Here is a 26,083-nt window from a genome sequence, read left to right on the forward strand (position 1 = left end):
TGAGACCTGTGCCTTGTAGTTGGCACATTCTGGGCTGCAGAGATGCCTGCTTGAGGTCTCTGGAGCCTGTGCCAGTAGTCTGTACAATAATGTAGGTCATCATAGTCTGTGTTTCCAGCTGGGCGGATATGACAGTATCTCTGCTCATGTGCATCTACTTTGGAGAGGGAGAAAGAGAGGAGTCTTTTAATCCGGAGGATTATTCGGGATTATTTAAAAGCGTATGTTTCCTCTTTTTGGTGGATTTCTGCCTTTAGCACTAAGGATATATCCAAATTATTTAGGCTCTAATTGAATTCAACTGTAAGTGTATTCAGTACTGGTTTATGGGAGTTTATACATAATGATTTGCATCACCACATCAAGAGATTGGCGTCTGATAACTGATACACAAAAAATTTGAATAACCTTAAGGTGGGGAATTTCCCAAGGTGTGTGTGCGTGTGTGCGTGTGTGTGTGTGTGTGTGTGTGTGTGTGTGTGTGTGAGTGTGTGTGTGTGTGTGTGTGTGTGTGTGAGTGTGTGTGTGTGTGTGTGTGTGTGTGTGTGTGTGTGTGTGTGTGTGTGTTTCAGTTATTACCTGACATTTAGTAACTGACACTGAAGACAGCTTTGTCTGTGCAGTGGGAATTTTGGAAATCAGCTCCTTTTTTTCCTGGACCTCCAGAGAAAATGTTTGAAGTACAGAAAAGTCCACAGCAGAGACCGTTACGCCATGTGATTTGTATCCCCCCTCCCTCCCTCCCTAAGTTGGTAAAGCAAAATTTTTTAAAAAAAATTAGAGGTTATGACCTTGTTGCACTCAATAGAAGCTTCAGCCCAGACAATAGCTGCTACTGTACTGAGTATAATCTGGAAACCAATCGCGTTTAGAGTGAAGGCTGTGAATGGATTTTAATTGGGGATTTACATCCAGTTTGGGGTCAGGCACTTTTTTAGGCCACATAGGTCATAGCTTTTTGTTCATTAAACCCACCATCTGGGGTCAGGAGCACATCTTAAAACTATTAAAGCACTTTTTGTAAGGCTTTAGGTTTTGTATAGAGACTAATGTAGACATTAGAAGAAAAAAAAAAAACTCATATACCCATGTGATCATTGACACAGTCCACCTGTGAATAACAGGGAAAAAATGTTTTAACAAAAATGGGGCCTAATCAACCCACTGACACTTTGGCATGTGAGAGTGGTGTGGAAACAGCTCTCTATCAGCCACCCTCTGCTTCCTGCTGTTTTTCAGACAATTTTAGCACAAAACTGGAGTGCCCACTAATTGTTGTTGAGTCTAGACATCACCTGTGAGTCAAATATACTTTTAGTTAAACAAACTATCTGCCCTTTGGAAATAACAAAGCAGAAACCCAGCTGAGATAGAAATAGCTCCCATCCTGCTCTGATTACTTCCCACACGCCTGGATGTGACTGTCCTTTTCATTGTCCTGGACACTCACCTTTCTCCACCTGTATAAATTCATCCTTTGTGGTGGCAGAAATTGCACTCATCAGGGGACCTCTGCATTTAGGCTGCGGCTTCACCCACACGTGGCAGCGCTCCTGTGTTTATTTACAAGCCTGTGCAGTAAATACTAAGTGATTGAACAAAGTGGCAGACGGCGGCTGACGTGTGAAATTACATGCTTGACCTCAGACATTTGACTGGCTGAGGGGGAGGCACGGAGCAAAATGCCAAAATGTGCACAAAGAGGAAAACACTAGTTTCACAACTTTGGAAAGCTAAATGAAAACATCTTGGATGTTCCAGTTCACAAAAAATATCTCCAAAACTGTTGGATGGATTTCATATGATCTTACGGTTCCCTTTTTTAGTCTCTTTCTGTAGATCACTCATGACTGGCTCTGCACACCAAGACAGCATGACACCACTGAGTTGGTGGTGTCAGTGCTTTTACAATACCATTAGCTAATTGTTTCATCTGGTCCAATATTTGAGTTTAAAGCAAAATACCAGCAAAACAAACGATATAATCATCATTAGCTGTGTGTGATGTGTTAATTTGCAAATGTTGGCATGCAAAATGTCACCTTAAGATAGTTTGATTATGGTGAACAAACATGCTAAACATCATTTAGTATACCAATTGCAGCATTTAGCCTGGCAGCACCACAAGCATAACCCCTTGCTCTCCGTTAGCATAGATTAGCATTTAGCTTTGTACGGCCAGGCATCACATCAGTTTGTTTGGAGAATAACATTAGTGTTTAGCAGAGCCTTTAGCATTTCTGCTAAACATTAGCATTGTTTTTTTCTGTAGCTAGACAGCAGGAAGGGGTTACATCACATTAAAAGGTTTTTCTGGACTTTTAAACAGAAGGATCAGGTGTCTAAGGAATGTTGCTAGCCAGGTAGCCTATTTCTTTGTGTCAAAGTTGTGTGTTTCTGTGTGTGTGTCTGTGTGTTTCAGGACAATGTAAGTTGGCCTGGGTTGGGTCTAACCTGTGGGGGGGATCCCTGAACACAATCTGCTAGTCGACGGGTGGGACCTGCATTTTGCTAAGGTATTGTGGGCATCTGGCTGCGCCCCTCTCCTCCTCCCGTGTTGAGGCTGAGTGGATGTGGGACAGCGAGGAAGTCATTAATCTCCATATAGGTGACATGTCGGCAGAGTAGAGGAGGAAAAAAAACAAAACAAACTCCCTCACCAAGGAGGCACATGCAGCTATTCACAGGAAAGAGATCCCGACGAGATTTCACTTACATCCAATTTGTGTCTCAGATATGCAAATTCAACGAGTGAAACACAATTCAGCACCAAGCGTGTTGGAGTTTAGGAAGTCTTCATGGCTGTTTTTCTCCTTGGCTTTGAACTGTCCTCCAAACAGAAAGAAGCTTGTGTTGACAGTTAGAACAATGGTACGTTTGCGATCTCCAGCTCTTAAAGTGTAATACGTTTTGTAAAGTTGTGACTGATTTATCCTTTATGAGCCACAAATCTTCTCTTTGCTGGTCCGTGTGCTGTCACAGTTGTTTTCTTTTCATTTGCTGATTTGTTGTTGTTAATCAGTCTGGCCCTACAACATGAGACTGTGGGATGAACTTCGCTTTTGTCCCGAGCAATCAGGAGAACAACTGATTACTCATGTAAATAGCATTTAGGGTTTTTCCCTCCCACCCTGTTTTTCAAAACCGAGGAATTACAACATAATTTCACTGCTGGAAAAGTGAAAATTATCTGTTGGACATCTTGACGACAATGTTATCTCTTGATGTGGACTCTTAGTGCTGTAATGGAGACTGTACGGCACAAAGGAGCTCAGTGTGGTGAGAAGCTGCCAAGATTTCCCCCCTGTACTGTACCCCCTTTTGCTGCTCAGGCTGCAGTCGCTCACCATCTGCCACTGTGTTTACTCCCATCAGCCCGGCAACTGTAATCACAGAAACATTTCCTACGGACACAGGCAGCTCAGAGCCCAAACCCCCTGAATCAGCATGGCATGAATACTTTCTTTCAGGACCAGGCCCTCTGAGGTCTTGAGTGTCAGAGATGCTCAAAGGACAAAGACTTTTGTTCTGAGTTTTCAGTCCTGTAAGTGAAAAAAGGGAAGATTTGACCAGCTACTTTAGTGCTGGAGCAATTTCAAAGGAGTGTTGCTGAAAGTGTTATTGTTTGCATCTCTGAAACAATATAGGATTTGTCTTTCGATGCCTGCTTAAGGACATCTTTTCTTTGCTTCTTTTTGTAAACAGTCATCATTTGTTGAAAAGATTCCATCACCACGACTCGTGATTCATAATATTTGAGAGGAAAAAAGCTTAAATATGCAGAGTTGGCAGCAGAAGCTGAACAGAGAATGGAAAGTTTGGGTTTCTCCAGCAGAAGTAGGATATTGAGAGTTTATAGCACATTTAACTTTATCATCACTTGCAAAATCGGGAGTGCATGGATAGAGTCGAGATAAGACAGAAAACAAACTTGTTAAGACAAACTGTGTGAACAAGTTAGTGGATTTGGTTGAGGAGAAACAATGTCAGACTGAGCCAAAACAAAAGTAGGCGAAAGCTCTTGATCTCTTCTTTCACTTTCTCCCTCTTCCTTCATAAAGAAAAGAGAGAATAGGGGAAGGTAGAGTGAACAGCTTAACGTCACAGGAGTAGAGATGGGTAACTTTCACATTTGAAACGATACGGTGCCGATTCCCTGTAACTGGTGATCAGTATCAGTACTCAGCAGCACCAATTTTCGCTGCTTTGTGAGTGTTCATGTGGTAATAATATTAATTTTTTTATTACTAAAATCTGAAAGTTTTTTGTTTAACACATTATATTTTTTATTTAAACTTGCAATGCTGTGTTCATGCCCAGTGTGGAAAATCGCCAACTTAACTGAGGCAGGAGAGGTTTTTTGCACCAGGCTGTAAATATGTTGGACACCCAAGAAACAGCAGATTTTAGCATTTCTGAAATGTCTCATAATTTTAGAGCGGGGGTTGCTGCTTGGCCTCAACTTTTGATATCTATGTGGTTCCCAGATACCTGGCTACATATGGACATGGCTTTAATAAAATACATACCAAGTAAGGTGAAGACTTTTTTATTCCAAGTATTTCTCGTGCTTAAAGGTGTTGTCAGCAGTCTGGGAGAAAACGAGTGGAGAAGTTGTTGATAAATGAATTTAGACCCATTTAGATGATGGAAGTGCATCGTCATGGAAACAACTGTAGAAACTGTGTAGCTGACCAACATGGCGGACGCTGGACTAGCGAATGCTCGAGGGTCAGTTCGCTATAATACGTGATACCATATTTATTGCTTTAAAGTAGTAGTAGTATAGCAAAATATATTATGATATTAAGATATATAAACATTTTCTGATCAAAGACGTGCAATGCCCCACAATAGAAAGGCCCAGGTTGTTGAGCTTGCCTTTGAAAATGACTTGATGGAGCAGGAGAACTGTCCTCAGTAGATTTAGCTGCAACTCTTGCCGGCTCCAGCTGCTTTAAAGGTATTTCTATCTTTAGCTTGCTACTATTGTTTGGGTTTCGTTGTTCTTTGATAACCCTGACTCGTCAGACAACAGTAGCAACAACTCGACTGCCATAATTGATAACATCACAACAGCAGTACATTTTGGCAGATTAGACAATAAGATGAATGTCCAATGGCTGTTTCTGTTATGTGAAGCACCACAAAGCTAATCTTGCTCACCTGTCCAGCAGAAAGACGGCAACGTCCACGTCCGTTTTCAGCTCTGTTAAATCGCAGAGTTCCCTCCACCATCGGAAAGCCACACAATGTTGACCCCGGTCTTCCCTCTCTTATGGTCATAGACCTTCTTTTTCATTTTATGCTCTTCTGTCATTTTTCTTTTGAGCTGTTTTTCGGCCATTGCTACCGTTAGTATCGCACTGCTGTCTTACGCTAACTGCGCACGCCACGCAACATACTACTCCCCCCTCCCCCCTCTGTTTGATCCACGCATGAGTATGATCCGTCCTCTGGGTATGTGGGGGTGTACCCTGTTTTGGTGGCTCGGTCCGAGCCACAGTATTTACCTCTGAAATTCAGAGCTAAGGCTGTGTATTGAAACTGGACTTTTTTTAAACGTGCTGTCAGTGATGATATTGTGTAGATGGAGAGGAGAAATATGGCGATTGTGACAAATAGTGCAGATTAGACGATCGCTGACTGCACCTTTAAGTACCTTATGTCCATTTCAAATTCTTTAACTGGATGAACCACAAAAAAAAGGTAAATTTGAGATGTGTCTGTGGCCACTCTCACACAAAGCTGAGTAAGATACAGCTTTACCTCACTTAATAACAAACACAAGGTTTTGTTGCAGCTGCAAACAGCCCGATGAATAATTTACCTTTTTATTCAGAATTTGAGCTGCAAGTCTTGTATAATCTGACAGGAAAATCAAGTCAATTCTCAAACAGTTGACATGCTGTCAGTTTTAATTATAGAAAAAGGCCAGTTTCATGAAAACTGAGGCATACACTGTCTCTCACAGCTCAGCTCACCCCAAAAAGAGGATTTTTATTCATACTTTGACTGGAGTGTAAGGTCAAACAATCATTTTGATGCGTTGTCAACTCAACATGACACTCCTTTTTGTGTCATGTTTACACCACTTTTAACATTCCGCACATGCCTAGCATTTGGTAAACATGCCAGACATGTGCACCATTTGTTTCAAAAGGTTGTGACTAACTACGTGATAAGGAAAGAAACATGGTTCTGTAACACTGTCTGGAGAATAATTCTGGTGTTCTGTAGATGTTCGCCTGTTTCCACGACCTCGCTGCCCCCTAGAGACCCTCCACCCTGTCCTGTATGCGTATTTCTGGTCCTCCTCTGGAGAGCTGGAGGAATGCCTGCTGGGGAACAGTGACTTTAAATAAATAATAGAGACGACCTGGGTGTTTCTTTCCTGCCTGCCCAGAGAAGGGTGTGTGTGTGTTGATTTGTTGTTTGATGATCACATCAGCTGAGCATGGTTCATTCAGGAAACACTGTAGGCTGTTTGCATTGTGATGTGTGATCTGTGTGTAGTTCCTGCTTGTTGACTTTGAAAGTACTCCTCATATAGGCCTCTGGGAGCCATGTGAGCCACATGATTGGTGGTTGTGAATTCAGCCTTATGATCCAGTCCTTTTTGTCATAATTTTCAAAAAGATAATCACCTCAACTTGCTGTTTTCCTGTTTCACGAGGCACACGTGCCTGCACTGTTTAAAAGCACCACTATCCCAGTCAGAACATACTCTGATGAATAATGTATGGAGCGGATAAACACAGACACTAAATGGATGTCCCTCAAGTACAACCTCATAGGCTGCTCTTCCTTACCTTTTCATTCCTCTCTTCTTTATTCTCATCATCTTTCTCCTTCTTACACAGCCTCACGCTCTACCTCTTCAAAGCAACAAGCTAATGCCCTGGGACCCAGCTTTTAGTGTCAGGTAACACTCCTGATTCCTGAAAAATGCAGGGACATGTGAGAGGGCCTCTAAATATAGAAGTGTTGCCATCATTACTCTTGTGTGGTCCTCTAATTGTCATGTTACTCATAAATCCCTGTCCTGTTTGCCTCTGTGCTATCACAGTTCACATCACAAGCCCACTGTCAATCTGCATGAAAAAAAGCCTAATGAATCATTTGAGATGGGGGATAAAAGAGATTTCTACCTTTCCTGTCATGGTGGGAGCCTGATAATGAGGCGTCTACTGAGACGCTGGTTGACTTTGCCAGTGGGCACGCCCTTGTAAACCGTGCAGAATATCAATATAGGGCAAGGTTAAACAGTTCCTCTCATTGTCTCGCTACTGTAGATATTTTTGGGACAAGCCCCCGACAGGGTTTTAAAGAGATTTCTCAATTAATTTCCAGACCAACAAAAGCCACTGCTGCTTCAAATGCATTTGGGAGTGTCTCCAAAATTGCTTTCTTGTTCACAAAGAGGGAGCCTGTTGCATACATACCATAACCTGAATAGTTGCACAAGGGTGCTGAATTACAAAACAAGACCTTTTTTTGCCTATACCCACTGAAAGTGACAGTTTTCAACTGAGCCTTCAACCACTGAAGAAAACCAGTGTCGAGGTAAACCAGGAGGTTTGTAGAGCAGCTTTGTTTTTCTAATGAAACACTGGGTTAAGTTTGGGATCATTTTGTAATGCTAATGATTTTTTTTCACACTTGTTGTGTCCATAATAATAAGAAAATGAATAATTACCAAATTCAAGGCTACCTTCAGAGAACTTAAAGGCACTGCTTATTCAACATTGCCGTATTGCAATGATGCTAATTGCCATTGGGCTATTTCAACACCTATAAGATGCATAACATTAGCATTAGATAGCAACATTAGCATAGCATGGTGCATATGACATAACAGTAGCTTTTATTGGCTTCCAGGAAAAATCAAGTCTTCTGTATTTGCTCTACTTTTAGCTCTGTTTTGGCCTCCACCAAAGATTGATGGATGGTGCCCCAAGTCATCCTGTTGCTTGCTTTTTGTTCTGGTGGCACCTGGAGCCAGGTTGTCCCATCTTTCCCAAAAAGTACATTTAACTGTTGCACACAGCAGCCACATTTATCAACAGAGCCGTCATTTATACCTCCATAAAGTCTTCAAAAAACTAGTAACAATGAACTTAAAGCTTAAACTTGATTATTTGAATATAAATTAAAACAATAGTATTAATCAGAAGATATCAAACAATATGTTACAGTAACAATACAAGATGGAGGCAGACTTAATAATTGGTAAGTAAAGCACTAAATGTTTTGGCCTCACTTTTGGGGGTCTTGCTTGTCATCTGTCTTTATAGACTCTTAACACACTAAATGCAACACTTTTAACTTGTCTGTTGATTTGCCCTTACCAGTAGGCAAGAAGCCAACACAATGAGCTAAAAGATGCCAAAACATCAAGCAGAATGGTGCAGGGTCATTTCTCTCTCGATGTGTCAAAGTTAAATTAAAAAAAAAAAGAAACAAGAAACAACCGGCATGTTAAAATGTTTGTCTATGTTTTGTGTGAGCTGACCCTTTACTGTTTATAGAGTTCATGTGTACACACAGACAGGCAAACACAGAAGCGGATGTACTGGAGCAAATCAGTTATTTGCAGTCCATGAAATGGCTGTGCACACACACATACACACATATGCATACACATTTATAGTGTGGCACATCAGCGTGTACACACAGAAGCGGATGTGGTGGTGTGAATCAATAATGCTGTGTTGTCACAGGGTGACATGTGAGCCGTGGCAGGGAGCAGATGGCCCCGGGGTGCCTTGCTTCCTGTTAGTCGTGCCATTCAACCTCAACACACACACACACACACACACTGGCACACACAGACAAACACACATACACTTCTATTTCTGCTGGGATTTCCTAGTGCAACTAGCCACAGCACTGGCCATTAACAAACAGCAAGCCATTATTGACTTTTTCCGAAATGCTGAGTATGCCCTCCCAAAAAATAACAACATCCAGATAATGGTAAATAGATTTCTCTGCCTTGTCCAGGGTGGTCTCGGGAAATAATTCTCTGGACCCCTCTGCAGTGTGGGTTTTGTTTTTTGTTTTTTGGCTAGCTGCGCACACAGCCCTCTGGAAATCCGATCTGTTCCAGCGGACACTGAGTGAGGTCAGCCATTGCTTGCATATCACTCTGACTCTGATGTATCGATCGAAAACCTTTGTGATAGTTTGTGTCGGTATCTCTGAGCAAAGACTCAATTAATGCAGTGAACCGGAACACATAAATGTCATGATGTGTGTGAAGGTGATTTATTGAAATTCACAATGAAGGAGAAAGCCTCTTCACAGGAAGACCTTGGCGAGATGTTTTAGCACTTTTATGCTGACGACTTTCAGCTGGTGTGTGATACTGAGAGCTCTCGCCCTTGGTAAAGCTCTCCCAGCGCCACCGTGTTGGCAGTCACCTTTGATGGCGACTGATTGGGTTTGAAGTGCAGAGAAAACGATACGACCCTGGCGTTTGAAGATAAAAGCTCCACCATGGGTACGTTGCCGCAGCTACATTGTGTTTCAGGGCGGCAATCAGGGCTTCACGAAACTCCCTGCCATCATGAACTCTTGATGCCTGCCAAAATCTACAACCAAATTCTGCCAGGGAGCCGACATTTTGGAGGCTGTATATGTGTGTAACCCCTGCTGTTTTCAGAGGACTACGGCTGCACCCTGCTTCTGACAGGGATAGCTTGCCGGCAGGGGCATACCCAGCTTTAACACGGTGTTGTGTTACATCAATTTCACTGGGCTGACTCTGAAGGTGTGCTGCTTTTAATTGGGTGTTGGGTTGTCATTACAACTTCAAATAACGACAGGTTCTTCAAAGAAAACACGGAGTACTGGAAACAGACTCATGACAGTGATTGCTTTTCTTCTCAGGTATTTTATTTCACACTTTTTGGTATTTTTTTGACAATTTTCATGCATATGTCCTCATCCTACGACTTGTACACCAAATTTTTATGACGCCTGGATTCAGTTATGTCAGGCGCCATTTTTTTCTTTATAGAGGAGTGTTAACTGTGACACGTCTAGACAAGTCTCTTGTGGGCAAATTTAACCACCAGACGTTTAATTAACTCTGCAAATTGACCTATAAAGTGCTTCATTTATCTTTCACATTTTGTGGTGAAAAAGCTGTGAATCAAAAGATCCACATAAGTATGCATTTTCTCTCTTTAATCTACATGTATTTGACCTTTGATTATCACAGTGTCAAATTATTAGTCGGCTTTGCAAACTCATTTTCTGATACCATCCACTCCATCATGGGAAGCAACCAGACCCCCTTGACCTTCAATGTTTCCACATTTGAATTAATACCAGCCCAAATTCCTGTACTCCAGGGAGGACATTGCATAGGTTAAAAAAATATTCCTGGATGAAATAAGTGGACTTCACAAGGTGTCTTTGATCAGGAGGTGAGGCTAACAGGGTGTAGGGGAGGGGGAGATTGAAGGCCAAGCAAGCAGAGACAGCTTACAGAGTGAGAAACAGGTGGTCAGGTCCTTCTTTCTGCCACACGGGCTGCAGCGAGGTCGGGACATGCAGGGTAATTGCTGGAAAAGAAAAAAAAAAAACAGAACGGATGGTTGCCAAAGTGTGATCAGGCCACCAGGGTTGAGAGACCAAAGCAAAATGGAGCAAGTAAAGCAACTGGTTTTGATTTTAATTGGAGTTCAAGCTGTTAGAGTTTAAAGTCAGAGGAGCAGGAATGGTTAGCTCACTCTGTAGAAATTTATGGAGCAAAGTTGGCTTAAGTTGCCCGTTAAACTCATCTGACTCAGCCGTCATCTGATTCTCAGCTGATCCATCTGCTGACTTAGAAAGTGGTGGAATCTGGTCATGAAACAATTAGATGGCAGGCAAAACTTAAAGAAAACAAACATCTGCAGCTAAATGCACTCAAACACACGTCTCCTGTATGATCCAGAGAGAGCAGTGTATTTTAAAATTCACTGTACAGCACAGTCAAGGCCACTTTCTCACAGAATACCAATAAAGACATTTTCTGGGGCTATTCCACAGAGAAAAAGCTAAAAGAGAAATCCCCCCTCCTCTATTATGAAACTGCCATGCCTTATTAGCTTTCCACACATTTTCACACCAGACCCTCAGCTTCACAATGGCATACTTATTATCATTCATCAGGTAGTCTGTGCTTGTTTCCTTTTGCTCTATCTGCATACAGACAGGGAAGGTCACACAGCTTCGAGTGAGCCAACCTGCTCCACATAGTTCAAACAATCAAACCTTTTAAAAGCCCAGCATGGCTCTCCAAGGTCTCAGAGTGGCAATGAACTCAGACCAAAGGATCAATAGAAGGGCAGGAATAGCTGCTTGATTGAGCTTTAATTACATCCATCTATCACCAATAGGTATTAAATGCAGTTATCATATTACAAAGTGAAAGTCTGAAGACTTTCTGGGACTCTTTTCAGTCCGCTTGGTTATCTCGAGGCTCATTCCTCCTCATTTCTGGCCCCTCTCAAGCTCACACAGTGCAGTTGTTTGTCTCCGCACATCAATGCATTCCTCTCATTCCTCTCCCCCCTGGATGAAAATCAGCTGGTTGCCTGAGAGAGGTCATTGAACTTTTCCCTAGTGTTCCCAGCACTGAGATGGGAGACAGAGAGAGAGGGGGAAGGAGGACGTCTGAGTTCATTCTTGAGATTGCTTTTAATACGGCCGACAAGCGGCTGTGGCATTAGCTTAGGATTTATGATTCCTCGGCCGGAAGTTCAGCTGTGTAAGAATAAATATTGCCTCCCTTCCCCCCTTGCGTTTTGAATGACCTCATCTTCCACACAGGATAGGGAAGTTTAGTCACACTTTTTTAGTTGTTCTTCCCTTTCTGTTTTTGTCTCTGTGCATGATATAATATGTTCTGGGCTAAAGTGAAGGACTGAGTCAAACTATGTCTGTCTCTCTCTCTGTCTGTGTCTCTCTGTGTCTGTCACTCTTTCTGACCCCAACACAGAAGAGGCTGATGTCTGTCTAACATGAATATGGTTCTGCCCAAGCTAAGCTACTTGTATTAAGACATAATTCTAGTTTTAAGCAAATTTTTGAGGACATATTTCTTATTTCATTGGCAGATTTTTTTTTTTACTTGTTACAGGCAAATCAGACTTCATTTTTGTCTTTAGATAGTTTAAAACAAGACATTTTTCTCAAGTGGTCAGTTAAAAGTGACTCATATCAAGTATAACAAGACAGTTTTGTCTTGTTTTTTAAAATGAGACAAAACCACTAGGTCAGATTTTTGTTTTTTTGCAGAGTGGTGGGTTGAGATGAGAAAATTGTATATTATATATTACCTCATCCTGATGTTGGATTTCTGTCAATAAAATCGGTGTTAACAGGTCTAGACCTGTCAATGTTTTTGCAAAGTGTCCTGGGATAACCTTTGTTATAGTGAGGAAAAAACATAATGTAACTGAAATTTGATATGCTGCAGGAGAGCATTAACTCTCACAAATTTTATAGGTCATTTTGCTTTACAATTAAAATTGTTGCTGAAAAAGAAGCACAGCTGTCAGGAAAAGTAAAACAGGGTGAAATTTAACATTTACCCGTTTAAAACAAGCTGAGATAGAGATTTAAGGGAGAGACAGTACATTTATTATGCAGCCAACTAAAAGCACAAACAAGCTGATGTAACATATGAATTTAAAAATGATGCCAGTAATTTGTCAATGATTCTGAATTTAGCTAAAAATGTTCTCTTGAGTTTCTCTGAAATAATGTTGTGGCTTTTGTACAACTATAGACATAAATGAGGTAAATGTCACAACTTTTTGCTGCTATCACCGCTGCTTAGGCTTGTAGTGAATAAGAACTTTAAGATGCACTGGCCAGTTTTGCTGCTGCTGATGCCTGGATTGCAGGACAGGATCTTGTTCCAGTTTCCCTTTCAGATATAGCTCAGATCTTTTCGCTCCTTGGTCTGCTCTAGATTTAATATGACATTATGTGATCATGTTCTTCCTTGTGCCGCTTTTTCTAATTCGCATTTTTTACAACTTTTGTTCTGTTGTCACTATTGGCTGTATATCTGCCCAGTAGAGACTGTGAGGGATTCTGGGAGAATCTGAGTAGAGCTGGGTGACATAAATAAGAATATTTTTCTTTCTTTCGAGAGTCTGATCACTTCTTCTACCTCCGAGTATATTTTAAAAAAATACACAAGAACGGCGCAGTCAATCACAGTTAAATGTGATGTAAAGCCTTGTTTTTAACCTCTTATAACTAATGAAAACAAAACTTTTCAGAGAACAGAGGACTTGAATACAAGGCAGCCAAATGATATCTTCAAATCACCTCAACAATCGGACGTGAGAAACATTTCTACGGGGTGTATTAATTTTTTACAGTTTGATTACAGCCCATCTGGAATGACTGGAGAGACAGATTTTTTGACCTATACTGCAGCCAGCCACCAGGGGGAGCAGTTTTTGTGGCGTTCTCACCAAGATGACATCCATTTTTTTTTTACAGGCTATAGTTTTCACCAATCGTATAGTATAACACAGCTGAATAATCAAGTGTCATAAACATAGAGTATCAAAATAGAACCTCATTAACACCAGCTTAGACCTCTTAAAGGAATTCAAAGCAGTGCCTCATATCCCTTTGTGGATCTTGTCCTGTAAGTAGCCGGTGGTGTTTGCTAATGAAAGCTCTCATCCTGCTTGATTTTAACAGTCATACACACTCATCTCACTTTTTGCTGCTAAAAATGTATAAAAGCTGCTTTGAAAAGGTGTTAACTTGTCTGTCTACTTTGCTTTTGCAGGTTGTGTAGCTAAATCAGAATTAATTTCAGCCTGTTTCATACCCAGCTAGAATCTCCTTACTGAAGTTTAAGCTCTATGCTGGAGTAATACGCATAAGTACTATCACTGGCAGTAAAAGTCCTCACTCTGACTCTTCATCGTGCCTTCTTCACTCGCCACTTCAAAGGTGTTCCACAGGGAGCCTCACGACAAACAGCTGATTGTTTTCTCTGGCATTATCGGACATCTGAGCCCCTGGATGTACTCTGCCCTGCTCACAGCGTGCCCTGTTCCAGACTGCGGCCTCTCTCATTTACATGGGCAACATGGAGAACACCGCTGAACCTGAAACCTGGCCTCAGTGTGCTCCAATCACGTAAACTGCTCCAATATCTTGTTGCCAAAACTGGGGAGCTTTCATTCTGCCGCCGTCTCCACAAGACATCTCCTGTTGGTGGAAGAGACTATGAGGCGTGCCTGGCTTTGATCTTCTAATACTTTCTGCCTCCCTGACATATTTAATTCTGAGATGGTATTATGCTTGATTTATTTGGCACTGGCTTCTAAATAACAGGGGTTCCATCAAAGGAGAAATTACAACCCCCCTGCTTTTTCTGATCATAAAACTCACCTTTTTGTTACAGTTTCTGCTCACTCCTGGAGCTTTAGGAGTCAGTAAATGGTTCAAAACAAACAGAAATCTCTTAGTTACGGTGTCTAACCAACTGTAGCTCTCCCTCCCCCTGCTCTTTCGCCACGGTTTTAGTATGACTACATGTTTGGCTTGCCTCATGTCTTTCCTAGTAACCAGCACAGAGTCTGTGATTTAACCATACTTGGCTGTACCACAGAGGAACCATGGTCTCAAATCCAGACGGTGATGTCATCCCCACAGCATCTGGCACAGGAAGTGACTTAACCGTAGCTGAACTGTCAAGCTCTTTTACAAAGACTTGCCCAATCTCTTCTGCCTGAAAAAGCAGCTCTTTGAACATCGGGGTTGTGTCATTCTGTTACATGAGAGCATGAAACAAAAGCACATTGACGCAGTGGTATAGCTGAATGCTTCGTTTCAAGTGAAACCAAAACAAAATGACTTCATTTCGAGTTCAGAACAATCAGACTGCACATGAAGGACGCTGCAGATGGTGTTCCCACACATCCCATTCATTACTGAGAGGACAGAAGTCGTTTTCAGCGCGGTCTATTTTCAGCTCCATTGCATCTGAGCCTGTGGTTGTGTGGTCTCAAGGTCTGCAGGGGTCAGTGGATATGACTTTTAAGGCTTGAAGCAGCGTGCCACTCCTGTAACCGGAAATGAGCCTCTCCCATGGGCTCTGTTTGTCACAGGAGAAGCAACAGGCCACCTGGGAATCTGCCAGTTCCCACGCTCTCTATCAGAGGTCTTCATCTGGACCAATCAAGCAGAGCGGTTTGGCTGTGAGGGGGAATCCCACATACTTTTTTCCTTTTGTTTTTAAAATAAGTGTTGTGCTTGTTCTGGCAAACAGAAGTTGGAGTAGTTGGAAATACGAAAGTTCTCCCTCTTGTGGGTAATCATTAACACAAAGTGCAGAGTAAATGTGGAACATGGGTTGGGCTTTTTTGTCCCACTGAGGAGTTCTGCGTGTTTTAAATGCCTCAGAGAGTACTTAAATTTACCAAGTGGCTCTTTATACAAGTGTCCTTAAATCCTTGTGTGCAGGATTTGAACAGAACAACCACAGATGGAGGGTTTCACATGATTAGCTCAACATTTTTTGGCTTTCACACACTTCCGTGGCTTTCTGAAGCCACAAAGACGTCACTGGAACAGTCCATGTAATGTGCGGAGCTTCCTCTGAGACAACACAGAGCTATCAGTCGTCCAAGTGGCTGACATCCTGTCTGTACTGAAAAGCCACTCAAGCCAGGTTTCATGCACTCTAAACACACCGTCCTCCGCAAGTGTGCATGATGACTCAGCGGCCCTTTTTCCTTTCTCCACCACTGCTCTTGCACGTCATTGCTGGCCTTTTAAAACCTGGCAGACTGTCGGAGAAAGGGCTTGTTTTATTAGACTGTGTGGCCCTGAACCAGGAGCATGGAGCTTCTTGATATTTTTAGCAGCACATTAGTTTAGCCGCTTCTGTCCTGTTTGGCTATTGTCCCTTTCTCCTCCTCCTCCTCCTCCTCCTCAGATGAGGGCTGGATGGGCTCCGTGCAGACATCCCCAGATGAGGCAGACATCCTCTTTCAGCTGCATTGTCTCTATTTGGGGAAGCCATTGTGCCACTTTTGGGCAACTGTGTCGGATTGTGGATCGATTGTCTAAGCTGGGATAGGTTTCAAGGTTAAAATCAGAGCGCTGGCTTGTGTTAAAGAATAAAAGGGAGATATTGACTGAGATTTATTGTGAGAGAAAGGATTGTCTCTCAGCGGCTTTCTCTTTGCCTTGATGTCTCTTCACTCTGCATGCAGAAGTGAGTGGTTGTAAGTGATACACTCTGAGCTGCAGTAAGGTGTGTGGAGGGGAGAGCAAGTGAAAGAGGAGCAAACACAGTCTGCATCCATCTACTCTGTAGCTGCAAGGTCACCCTGCGCTTCGTTCCATGGATCAAAGCTGGTCAATAAAAATCAATGAGCTCAACATGAATCAAGTCAGGTCAGTCAAGTTTAGGTAAATACATCAGATATGTTTGCTTGGGAAAAAAGTGTTTGTACTCTAAGAAAAATGGCACAAATTGGACGGTTTAACTCCAGTGGTTCTCCTCCTCCTTCTCCTCCTTGATGGCATAAAAAACAAGTGAAGCGTTATTCATTTCCAAAGAAACCAAAGTCTCTTGTGTAAAGTTACAGTCCTCATTTATCTGCTGCTTCAGACAATGAAAAATGGAGACAATAAAAATACACAGAGTGTCACGAGGAGTGTGGGTGATTTACTGGCGATCACGTTTCTTGTTCCAGTCGAGCAGGCTCACTCCCACGGGAGAGCGCGCTGTTTTGTAAACACACAAATGCTGCCGCCGCTGAAGTAAATTTGAATATTTATGAGCCTTAAGGGTAGGATCCACCACCGTCAAAGATGCTTCTTCCTTTACAGTCTAGTCCCATGAATGTACACTTACAAGTATGAAACCTGAGCTTTCATAAAAAACAAAAACAAAGGGAAAGCAAATTAAAAAGGTTTCCCATTTCCTGTGATTCAGTTCAGGAGTTTAGACACTCATTACACCAAAGTCACTACATTTTCTAGCAATTAGGAGAGAGTCATTTTAATTAGTGGTGAATTTATGAGACTATTTTAAAAGAGAGGTATTTTTAAAGGATGTCAAGTGTCAGTGAAATTTCACTGAAGCTACTTGTGGTTTGACCTATAAAGCTTTAAGGTCTTTTTATCGCCGCTGTGCGCTAAATGTCTCCCAGCAGTTCAGAAGCTCTGATAGCCACTAAAAAAATACATTATGAAATTGAATCAGGACTGCAGGTAGTGGTTGTATTCATTGTTTTATCTGTGTGCTTTTTCCTAGAATGATTGATCAAGAGGTCCAAACAATGTCAGGAGGGAAAACGTTAGCTAAAGCTCCCAGTTAGCATGCTAAAATTCCCAGTTATCGTACTCAAGAAACAGTTTCAATAATTTGTTTGAACTTTATGAACATTTATTCATTTATCTATTTTGCATAAAATATCTTTAAGTTGTAGCTCAGCATTTTGAGAAATTAGAAATATTTACCACCAACTAGGCTGTGAGAAACAAAGCTCCATTTTAAGGGAAAGATAGCCGCACAGTGGCTAATGTTAGCTCTGTACATTAAAGAATGTGTGTAAAAAGCAAGGAGCAACCTCTGGTCTGAAAAATATGAGGCAATAGCATCTGCGTGAGGCTGGCTCCTGAAGTACTAGAAATCATGTACACACCAAGCAAAAAAAAAAGCTGTTTTCACAGGAGCATGGTACAAAAAACGCTCCCCGTTTGAATCGCTAATTTCACTGTCGGCTTACACTGTACAGGGGGGGTGAATTTTTTTCAGTGTTGCCAGATTTGGTTGAGCTATTTCCGCCCAATCACGTTCCAAAACCCACCCACTTCCGCAAAAAAACACCCAAATACACATGAAAACATTTAATATTTTAATAAACGTGGATTTAAATGCATTTACAGTATTAAACATTGAAGCCCAAATGGCAAGTTGTATTATTACAGACAGTGCATGTCACAGAAAATGTGGAAAAAATGCACCTCCTGTATCCCAGTGCCAGGCCCAAGTTGAGCGAGCGGGCTTCTGCCTCAGGCTTCTGTGTCGGCGCACTATGCTAGTTTGTTGATGTGACGTCACGTTGGTATGGCGACATTGATAGCGACTGAATAACTCACTGCAAATAAATGTGTTTTTAACTGAATATAATACGAGTGAATGAAGTATTCTGAATTTTGTATTTGTACTGTTTTTTAAACCATAAAATAACAGTTTGTTGTGCTGTTTCCACAGTATAAAAAATGCCAGATGTTGGCAAAAGCAGCCCAAATATTTTATACCCGCCCAATGCATTTTTCCCCCTCAGATGTAATCAAAAGTAGCTCAATTGGGCAGAAAACCGCCCAACCTGGCAACACTGCTTGGATTGTGAGTTTACCCACTATGAAGCACAGCTCAGCTCATGTGACTGATGGGCGCCCAATGGCTGTTGGAGACTACGTCCATCAATTATACAGTGGTAATAAGCTAGCATAGCTGTGTGTCATAGTTACAAACAGTGCCTTTAACATTCAGTTATTTAAACATTATAACAATAACTGCTGGAGTCTCTGGCCATCTGATGAACCAGCTACATGTGGTAGAATAAAGTCTGACATTCAAAACTCTAATTTGTTAGCATCACACAGAGCCAGGATAGCACTCTCCCTCTAATTCAGGTACTTGTGCCCAGCTAAGCTAAGCTAAGCTATCTAGAATATTGTCTTGTTAGTAAATAAAACATTTAAGAAGATGAAATTGAAGAAACAACAAGTGGAAACAGGATGATTTGCTATATTATAGTATGCTATAACTGATGTTTGATTTAATGGTCTTATCGTTGGAGTGGGATGTGAGTTTCTACTTGGCTGTGTTTTCCAGATTTGTTGCCTCTCGACCAGTTTGCTGTAACTCAGAGGTGGGGTTGTTGTTTCCGGGGGTTGCATTATCTCCTCAGTGTAGTGAAGGGCTCTGTGTCCTCAGCTCCAAGCTGTTGGGCAGTGCTGACACACAGGGATTCACCAGATAATGAGAAAGCCAACAAACTCCTCCGTCATCTCATTTTTGCCAGACATGTCGATGAATGACACTCCAGAGGCTCGATCGAGCCTGACCTTGCTTCCAGACAGAAGCTTAACTGTCCTCTCACCTATTGTGTCTGGAGCGGATTTTTTTTTTCTTCATCTGCGTCTGCATTAAATCCTGATCGATTGTGGAGGACATTAGTGCCATCCTTGCATTTTTCTTACTCCCATTACTCCCCCCTCAGCTTGCGAAATGAGAGTTTTGTTTGACTTTAATTGGCTGCATAGAAGTCGGCAAGATGCTCATTAGGAAATGAAAGAGGGGCGGCAGCAGCAGTGTATGCAATATTATCAGTGCGTTACCATGTGAGTGTTTAGGAAATAAACAGAGCGTAGGGGGAGGCTTGGTTCAGAGGTGAATATAACAGTGGAGCCACAAAAGACACTTTAATTACAAGTTGAACTTTAACCCACATCCCTTTCTCTCAGTCTCAGTCTGCCCGCAATTACCCACAGAGGCGTCCCAAAACAGAGATGACGACCTAATCATTTTCACTGTTTTGGCAAAAAGCGCAGCTTGGGGTTTTAACAAACTAGCCAAGCGCAGAAAATGACTCATTATCTCCCACACAACTTGAGGTATCATTCCCAATTGTATGGGGATACCCAAAGGAACAAGCAAAATTTGGTATTTCCTGTTGCCCTTAAGAAAGCGTAAGGCCAGCCAAGGAAGACGACACTGAAGTATCTCTGAGCTAAAAACCCAGAGGTCCAAATCATGTGAAAAAAAAAAACAAAAAAAAACAAAGCACAGGGGTCGAAGACAGTCTCTCTCCCGCTGGTGGGAAAAGCAAATCATGTGTGAAGCTTCCAGCCTGGGTAACCATGACACTCAGGCAGAAAGTTGCCACCCCATGGTTGAGTGCTGGATCCTCTCAAGTCCTCACTGTTCTGTCTTTACTCTGTGTGTGTGTGTCTCTCAGGGATTCATTGTGTGCAGTAAAAATGAAGGAAAGGGAGTGTGTAAACCCGGCTAGGCATTTTCCCACTGGATTCTTAGCTTGTGTAGGGCGGCTGTGACCTTTAAAAAGCCATTGATCCAAAGACTGAATACTGTAGAGAACTGCTGCCTGGACTTTATTTCCCAGATGCACACCTGCTGCTGATGGCAGGTGGTTTGCTTCAGGCAATGAGATGAGTTTTTGAGGATTATAGAGTCTTTTGTTGATGTGATGAATTGTCCTTTCCTCCCCCTGTCAACCTTCAGTGTCCTCTCTTGCCAGTTGCTTTTTTATTATTATTTTTCCTTTTTCATAATAAAAACCAATAGAAAAAAGGAGAAGAGGTAGAAAGAGGACAGTAGAGGTAAATAAAGAGGTTTGTTTTTCACAGTTCTCACATGGTAGTGGCAACACTTCTTGCTAACGTGTGGGTGAAAAAGTTTCCTGTGCTGAAGTGGAGCATGCCTCAGTCTCATGATATCCACCTGACACCCTCCCTCCCTTCCTCCCTCCTCTGTCTCCGCTTCCCGGCTCTCCCCTGGGTCACTCTGGAGTTATTACCGTCCGTGCTCTTGTGGGATTCTTTTAAACATCCATCACCGCTCTTACAAACCTCTTACTGTAATTGGCCTGCTTTTGTTTCAGACTTAAATAGATGATAATCTATGCCGACTGTCTGGGACATATTGAGGACACGCATCATGAGTTTGCCATTTTGAGGAGCCCTGCTAGTGGTCAGTCACATGTACTTGCTATTGGACACGGTGACTGGTTTTAGTTGTTGCCTCAGCAAGATGTGATTTTCCTGAAGTAGGTGGAAAAAAATATTTGGAATGTGTTTTTGCCAACTAGCATATCCCCATCAGATGGAGGTCTGAGCACGAAGCAGGTTCTCTGACTAATGGATCTCAGATCCTGAAAAGAGTCTGAAAGGTATCCTCAGTGAAAAGCAGGGTCTGTGTGGAGTACTCTAGATAAAACTAAAGCGAACTACAACAAAACATTTAGCCATGCAAGCAACATGTCAGTGTCAGTGGTCCAAACGTAAATATATTTAAAACTTAAGAGACTTTAAGTATTCATGCTCCCAATTAGACATGTTCCCACCAGAAACACCTTGAAGTAATATTGATTATTTCTCCTCTTTAATATCTCAAACTTCAACACATGGATTAGAAACAAACAACTTGGGTGTAGATGTTTGTTTCCAGTGGATAAACCCCAACAACTTTGATTATCCCTGACTTTTTCTGGAAAATCTAACCCAATATCACGACTTTTTTTTTGTCATCCTGTTGTAATATTTCATTGTTTGACATGTTGTTGACCCAAAACTTAGAAAAATGGTGTTCCTCGGGATAAACCAGCATGTTTTTTTTCCTTTTTCTTTTTTCCTTTTTTTCTTACATGTTTCTCTTTTTAGCATCTTCACATGCCCAACATCTGTAGATGGAGTAGAAAATCGTGATCTGGTTCTATGAATGCTATAAAACTTACGTTTGGATTGTGAGACCTTCATTTATTTCTAGTCTCTGTTATTCTGCTAATTGGCAGATGCTAGCATGCTAACGGTCTTGACTATGTTGGTAAACATGTTAAATCATATAAAAACTATTTAATGATAGATCTTCCAGGGCTTTATATGCTTTGGTGGCCAGTGTCCATGTTAGCCCACCAGTGTAGTTGTACAGTGTCAAGAGTTCAGTCTCAGAGCTGCTAGCATGACTGTAGACTTGTTTTAGGGAAGGCTAATTAAAAACGCTCGGCTGCAAACAAAGGAAATGCCATGTGGTTTGAGATATTGCTGGCTTATTTAAGAGCACACTGTGTTTAGACACCAGAGGGCTTAAACTGGGAAGAAACTGCTGATCCTTCCTCCTCTGTGTCACCAGCTAACCCCCCAGCCTCAGGAATGCAACAGGACGGAAAGGGAGGAGAGGGGAAAAGGAAATACTTTTGTCTCCCCACAGCACTTCAGAGTGGATGTCTCCCCCTTTTTTTTTAGTCCTCATCGGGGCTTTTGTTTGATGAGCAGAAACTGTGAATTAAAATGTGACACTTTTGAAAACGAGCGTGATGATGACCCAGTTCTTCCTCAAGGTCGATTTAAACATGTGTATCCCAGTTAGAATTACACACAACATAATTACTGTAGGTAAACTGAATCAAGACAGATTAAAATAGAACGATAATACTCTCCTGCGGGAGCTGACACAGTAATGTTATAGTGAATTAAACTTAACAATTCACCATTGTTCATGGATAGGTCATGTTTCGGTTCAAAACAGACGCATCAAAGAGATCAAATGTTGCTCTTAACAACACTGTTACTAATAAGGTTAGCTTAAAGACGTGTTATTCAAAGGAAACCACAGACATATCCATCATTAAACCTCACTAACATACAATCTTCCTTCTATTCTTGTTCAGTTCCAGATAATCAAATTGTGCACGTGTGTGTAAAAGCAAGCGTGTGGGAAAACGACAAGCTTAGCACCATGACTTCCTGTCCAGCTGTTCCTGCTGTCACTGCTCATGAGCAGATGTCTGTGTTTCCTCGTCTAAGACGCACAACTGGGGTATTTGCTCAACAGAATCTAACATACATGGTTAATCTGTAACAGACCTGTTTTCAAACTCCTGTTAGCAGCAGCAAAAAAAAAAAAAAAAAACCAAGCCCCCTCCAAGTCACATTAATATATTTATGCCCGAGTGCTGCAACCCTTGTCCACAGGCTGAAAAATGAAAACCACCAAAATCTGTCGACATGCAGTTGTGAATAGTGATTCCCCTGTTTGTTCAGTGTGAGTGTGTGTGAGTGAGTTTCAGTGTAAGAAGGTGTGATAGATGAAAGACATTAACAGATCTTCTTGTGGAGTGAGAGTGTAATAACACTCTATTTCCACCCATATTTGGTGATGGTCAGGGGATTTTGAATTTAAAGGGTCAGTTCACACAAATATTTGAAAAAGATGTTCTCTCGCTCACACAAATGGGAATTCAGCAGAGGAGTGCCTTACAAGATCTCAATAGTTTCAAGATGTTTCGCTTATTAAAATAAACTCTTTTGTTTTTTAAGCTTTACATCTTCTGTCATAGCAACTCCACCTCTCTTGTTTACCTGCAGACTCCATTCATCAGATAACTAACTGAGGCAAGAATGCAAACATAGGTAAACACATTCTTTGACAGCTCAACTAACTGTCTTCCTCTCTCTGTGTCTCTCTCAGGATGCCTTTGTGGAGCTGTACGACAGACAGGGTGACTCCGTCTTTAGCTGCTCCTGGCCCTCCATTAAGACGGTGTTTGGCCTGGCAGCGCTTGGGGCAGCCAGCCTTACCATCGGAGCGTACCTTACACAGAAGTGAACAAGCCCCTTCTCTTTTTTTTTCTACAAGCAAGACTTTATTCCGCATCGTCCTCTTTTTACTCATGCCTCCTGTTTCTTCTTTTAAAACAAAAAACGCCCCTGACCCCTCAGAGACAACCTCCAGACTCTTCCGAATCTGGCTCTCTTCAAAGCCCTCTCATAAAAACTCCCTCTTTCTCGCCCCTTCACGTCAAAACAGACACAAATCAAAAACAACTGGAGCAGCCAGATGCAAGGCCTGAACTGAGCAAAGGACGTCCTGGAAAAGAGGCAGCTTAGATGTAATCGCACTAAGCTGAGGAGAGAGGAGGATTTATTTTTTGTTCTGCCTGCTTCTGTACTAGTTATAGCATGAATGTTGAGTGTTAGCTTAGACGTTGCATGTGTCACAGCTCATGCGGGACCTCTATTTTGGAGGCCTTGATGATGGAGGGGGGGTTAGGGACAATGACAGCCCACACAGGGGAAGCGACCAAGGCCCCGCCCCTGCTTGTTAGGGTGAAGAACCCTGTTTGAACTGTGACTGACTCCAGTTACCCACTCCACCCCACCCCTGCAGCCGTCCTTCAAAGGACTTCCTCCACCGAGCAGAACAGCTGCTCAGAATGTATAATGGAAACTGCTCGCTACAACCGGCGAGTTTGTGTGTCTACTGCTTCAGACAGCTCCAGTGAACTCTGAACACACTGCACCATTATACACACCCTGCCTGGACTTAAATATGGAGAGGAAGAGCAAGTGGAAGACTGTGGTTTGGCAGAAAGCCCTTTGGCTTTTACTTTGGTGTTAACTTTTGCAGCAAAACCCCAAATTATGGTATTACTGCAGAAAAAGAGGAGAATTTTCCAGGAGTGATACAGAAGCTGTGCTGCAGAGAAACGTCAACTATCAATGCATAAACTCGAATGAGTCGAGTACAGCGCACATTAAGCAAGCATACAGATTATATTCTGCATCTGAAGTAAGAAGTAAACCCAAGCAACAAATTTCAAAGTGCATTCCTCGAGGAAAGTGACATGAACGACTAAAAGCATCCTCTCTAAAAGCATCATCATGCATCTCTAAAAACTCTCACTTGGTTTCTATTTTCTACCTCTGCTGCAGCTTTATTCATTTTTAACTTGGTCCATTCACAGTTGGATTGTTCGGGCTCACTGAGGGTTGTCAGCATGGATCCTCCGGGCCACACAGTGACTCTGTAATGCAAGAATCCACTCAAACAAAGACGCGTGTTGACGTGGACTGAGAAGACCTCGCCTGGACTCTGCAGCAGGGTTTCATTTTTTTTTAGGACAGAAGCCAGTGTGTCCCGTGTGCTGGAACCTGAGATGTCCCTCTTCTCCCTGCATCCCGTCATTGATTCACTCCTCTCAGCCTGTTCTATCGATGTTTGTCTTGTGTTACAGTTGGATAGAAATTTAGGAAACGCTCAGACTCCAAAATATTTGTTGTCTACAGTACTTAGCGAGTTGGACAAGTAGTTATCTTTCTTTCTTTCTTTCTTTCTTTCTTTCTTTCTTTCTTTCTTTCTTTCTTTCTTTCTTTCTTTCTTTCTTTCTTTCTTTCTTTCTGTCATTAAAATCTTCAACTTTGTTATTGCATGGATGAAAGATGCAGTCTGTCACATATAGATAATCACTGTGGGTAATCCTATTTATAAGAGAATAGGCTAGAAGATAAAAAAAAAACAGTGACAAAGTTGCATTTCTATTTATTGAGAGGTACAAGATCACAGATTTTTTAACAGTACTTTGATGAAACTTTCTTTTTTCTGTTCTACAGAACCACACTGTAACTTCATTTTCTTCCTGGCTGCTACTATAACAAGAAAAATGTTTAAAAAGTGAATTTATGTGTCGTATTCACATTGGCTTAAGGCTGCTATACTGTCCATTTTTAACTTTTTCTTACAGCTTAAACTGCCACAGATTTACAGTATAGATCTAGAGAGCTGGAAACCAAAGTTAACTTGTATTAATCTTTAATTTAAAAAAAGAAATGGTAGCTTAACAAGAATACATGTTGCTTTACTTGGCTGAGTCTGTTCAGCGAGGGTTTTGCCTAGTGTTACTGTAATATATCAGCTTAACGTTGTGCTCCATGATAACACAGTGCTTCTCTGTAAAACGTCAACCTGCCAGATTTAAACCTTGTCTCAGTTATCACCATAAACCAACCTAAAATCATGATAACAGCCCAGTGTGTGCTGGCCGTAGTGATGCGTGTGTGTGTGTGCGTGTGTGTGAGAGAGAGGAAAACAGTCTAACAGCAATATACTGTAATTTTTATATTCTCTGTGCATATATGAATGTAGACACTATGGTTGCTGTACTGTTCCATGTCAATAATCACAATCCTGTAGCACTTAAAAAAAAAGTGAATTGTGTTTCTGTTGTTTACTGCTATATCCACGATAAGCTAGCGGGATCATATTGTTCCTAATAAACCAGATTTCTCAAACAGCTGCAGTCTGAGTTCATGTTGTGTCTGCTTCTTTATCGATTCACAGCTTGCTCTCCGAGTGTGTCAGCAAGACAGAAAGAGAATACGAGATGTTACGCTGAAGAGAAGTGGATCAACAGTGTTTTCTTTTTTTTTTTTTTTTTTTTTTTTGGGGTGATTATTTGATTTCTATCTGCAGCTGTGAACTGTAAAAGTGTAAATACGAGCCCGCTTG

The 26,083-nt window shown here is 41.8% G+C and overlaps 1 protein-coding gene across 1 annotated transcript in view; it reads left to right on the forward strand.

Annotated features, from left to right (window-relative positions):
* bcl2b (BCL2 apoptosis regulator b) overlaps positions 1–25,861 on the forward strand; it is a 28,148-nt gene extending 2,287 nt beyond the window's left edge. Inside the window, exon 2 of the mRNA XM_074688313.1 lies at positions 23,267–25,861. Coding sequence (XP_074544414.1) covers positions 23,267–23,404 — 138 coding nt within the window. The 3' untranslated portion in view covers positions 23,405–25,861. The remainder of the gene's footprint in view (positions 1–23,266) is intronic.
* Positions 25,862–26,083: the final 222 nt, after the last annotated feature.

Source organism: Halichoeres trimaculatus, unplaced genomic scaffold (assembly GCF_033239565.1).
Source record: "Halichoeres trimaculatus isolate MK-OKI-2021-1 unplaced genomic scaffold, fHalTri1.1 fHalTri1_scaffold_15, whole genome shotgun sequence".
NCBI lineage: Eukaryota > Metazoa > Chordata > Actinopteri > Labriformes > Labridae > Halichoeres > Halichoeres trimaculatus.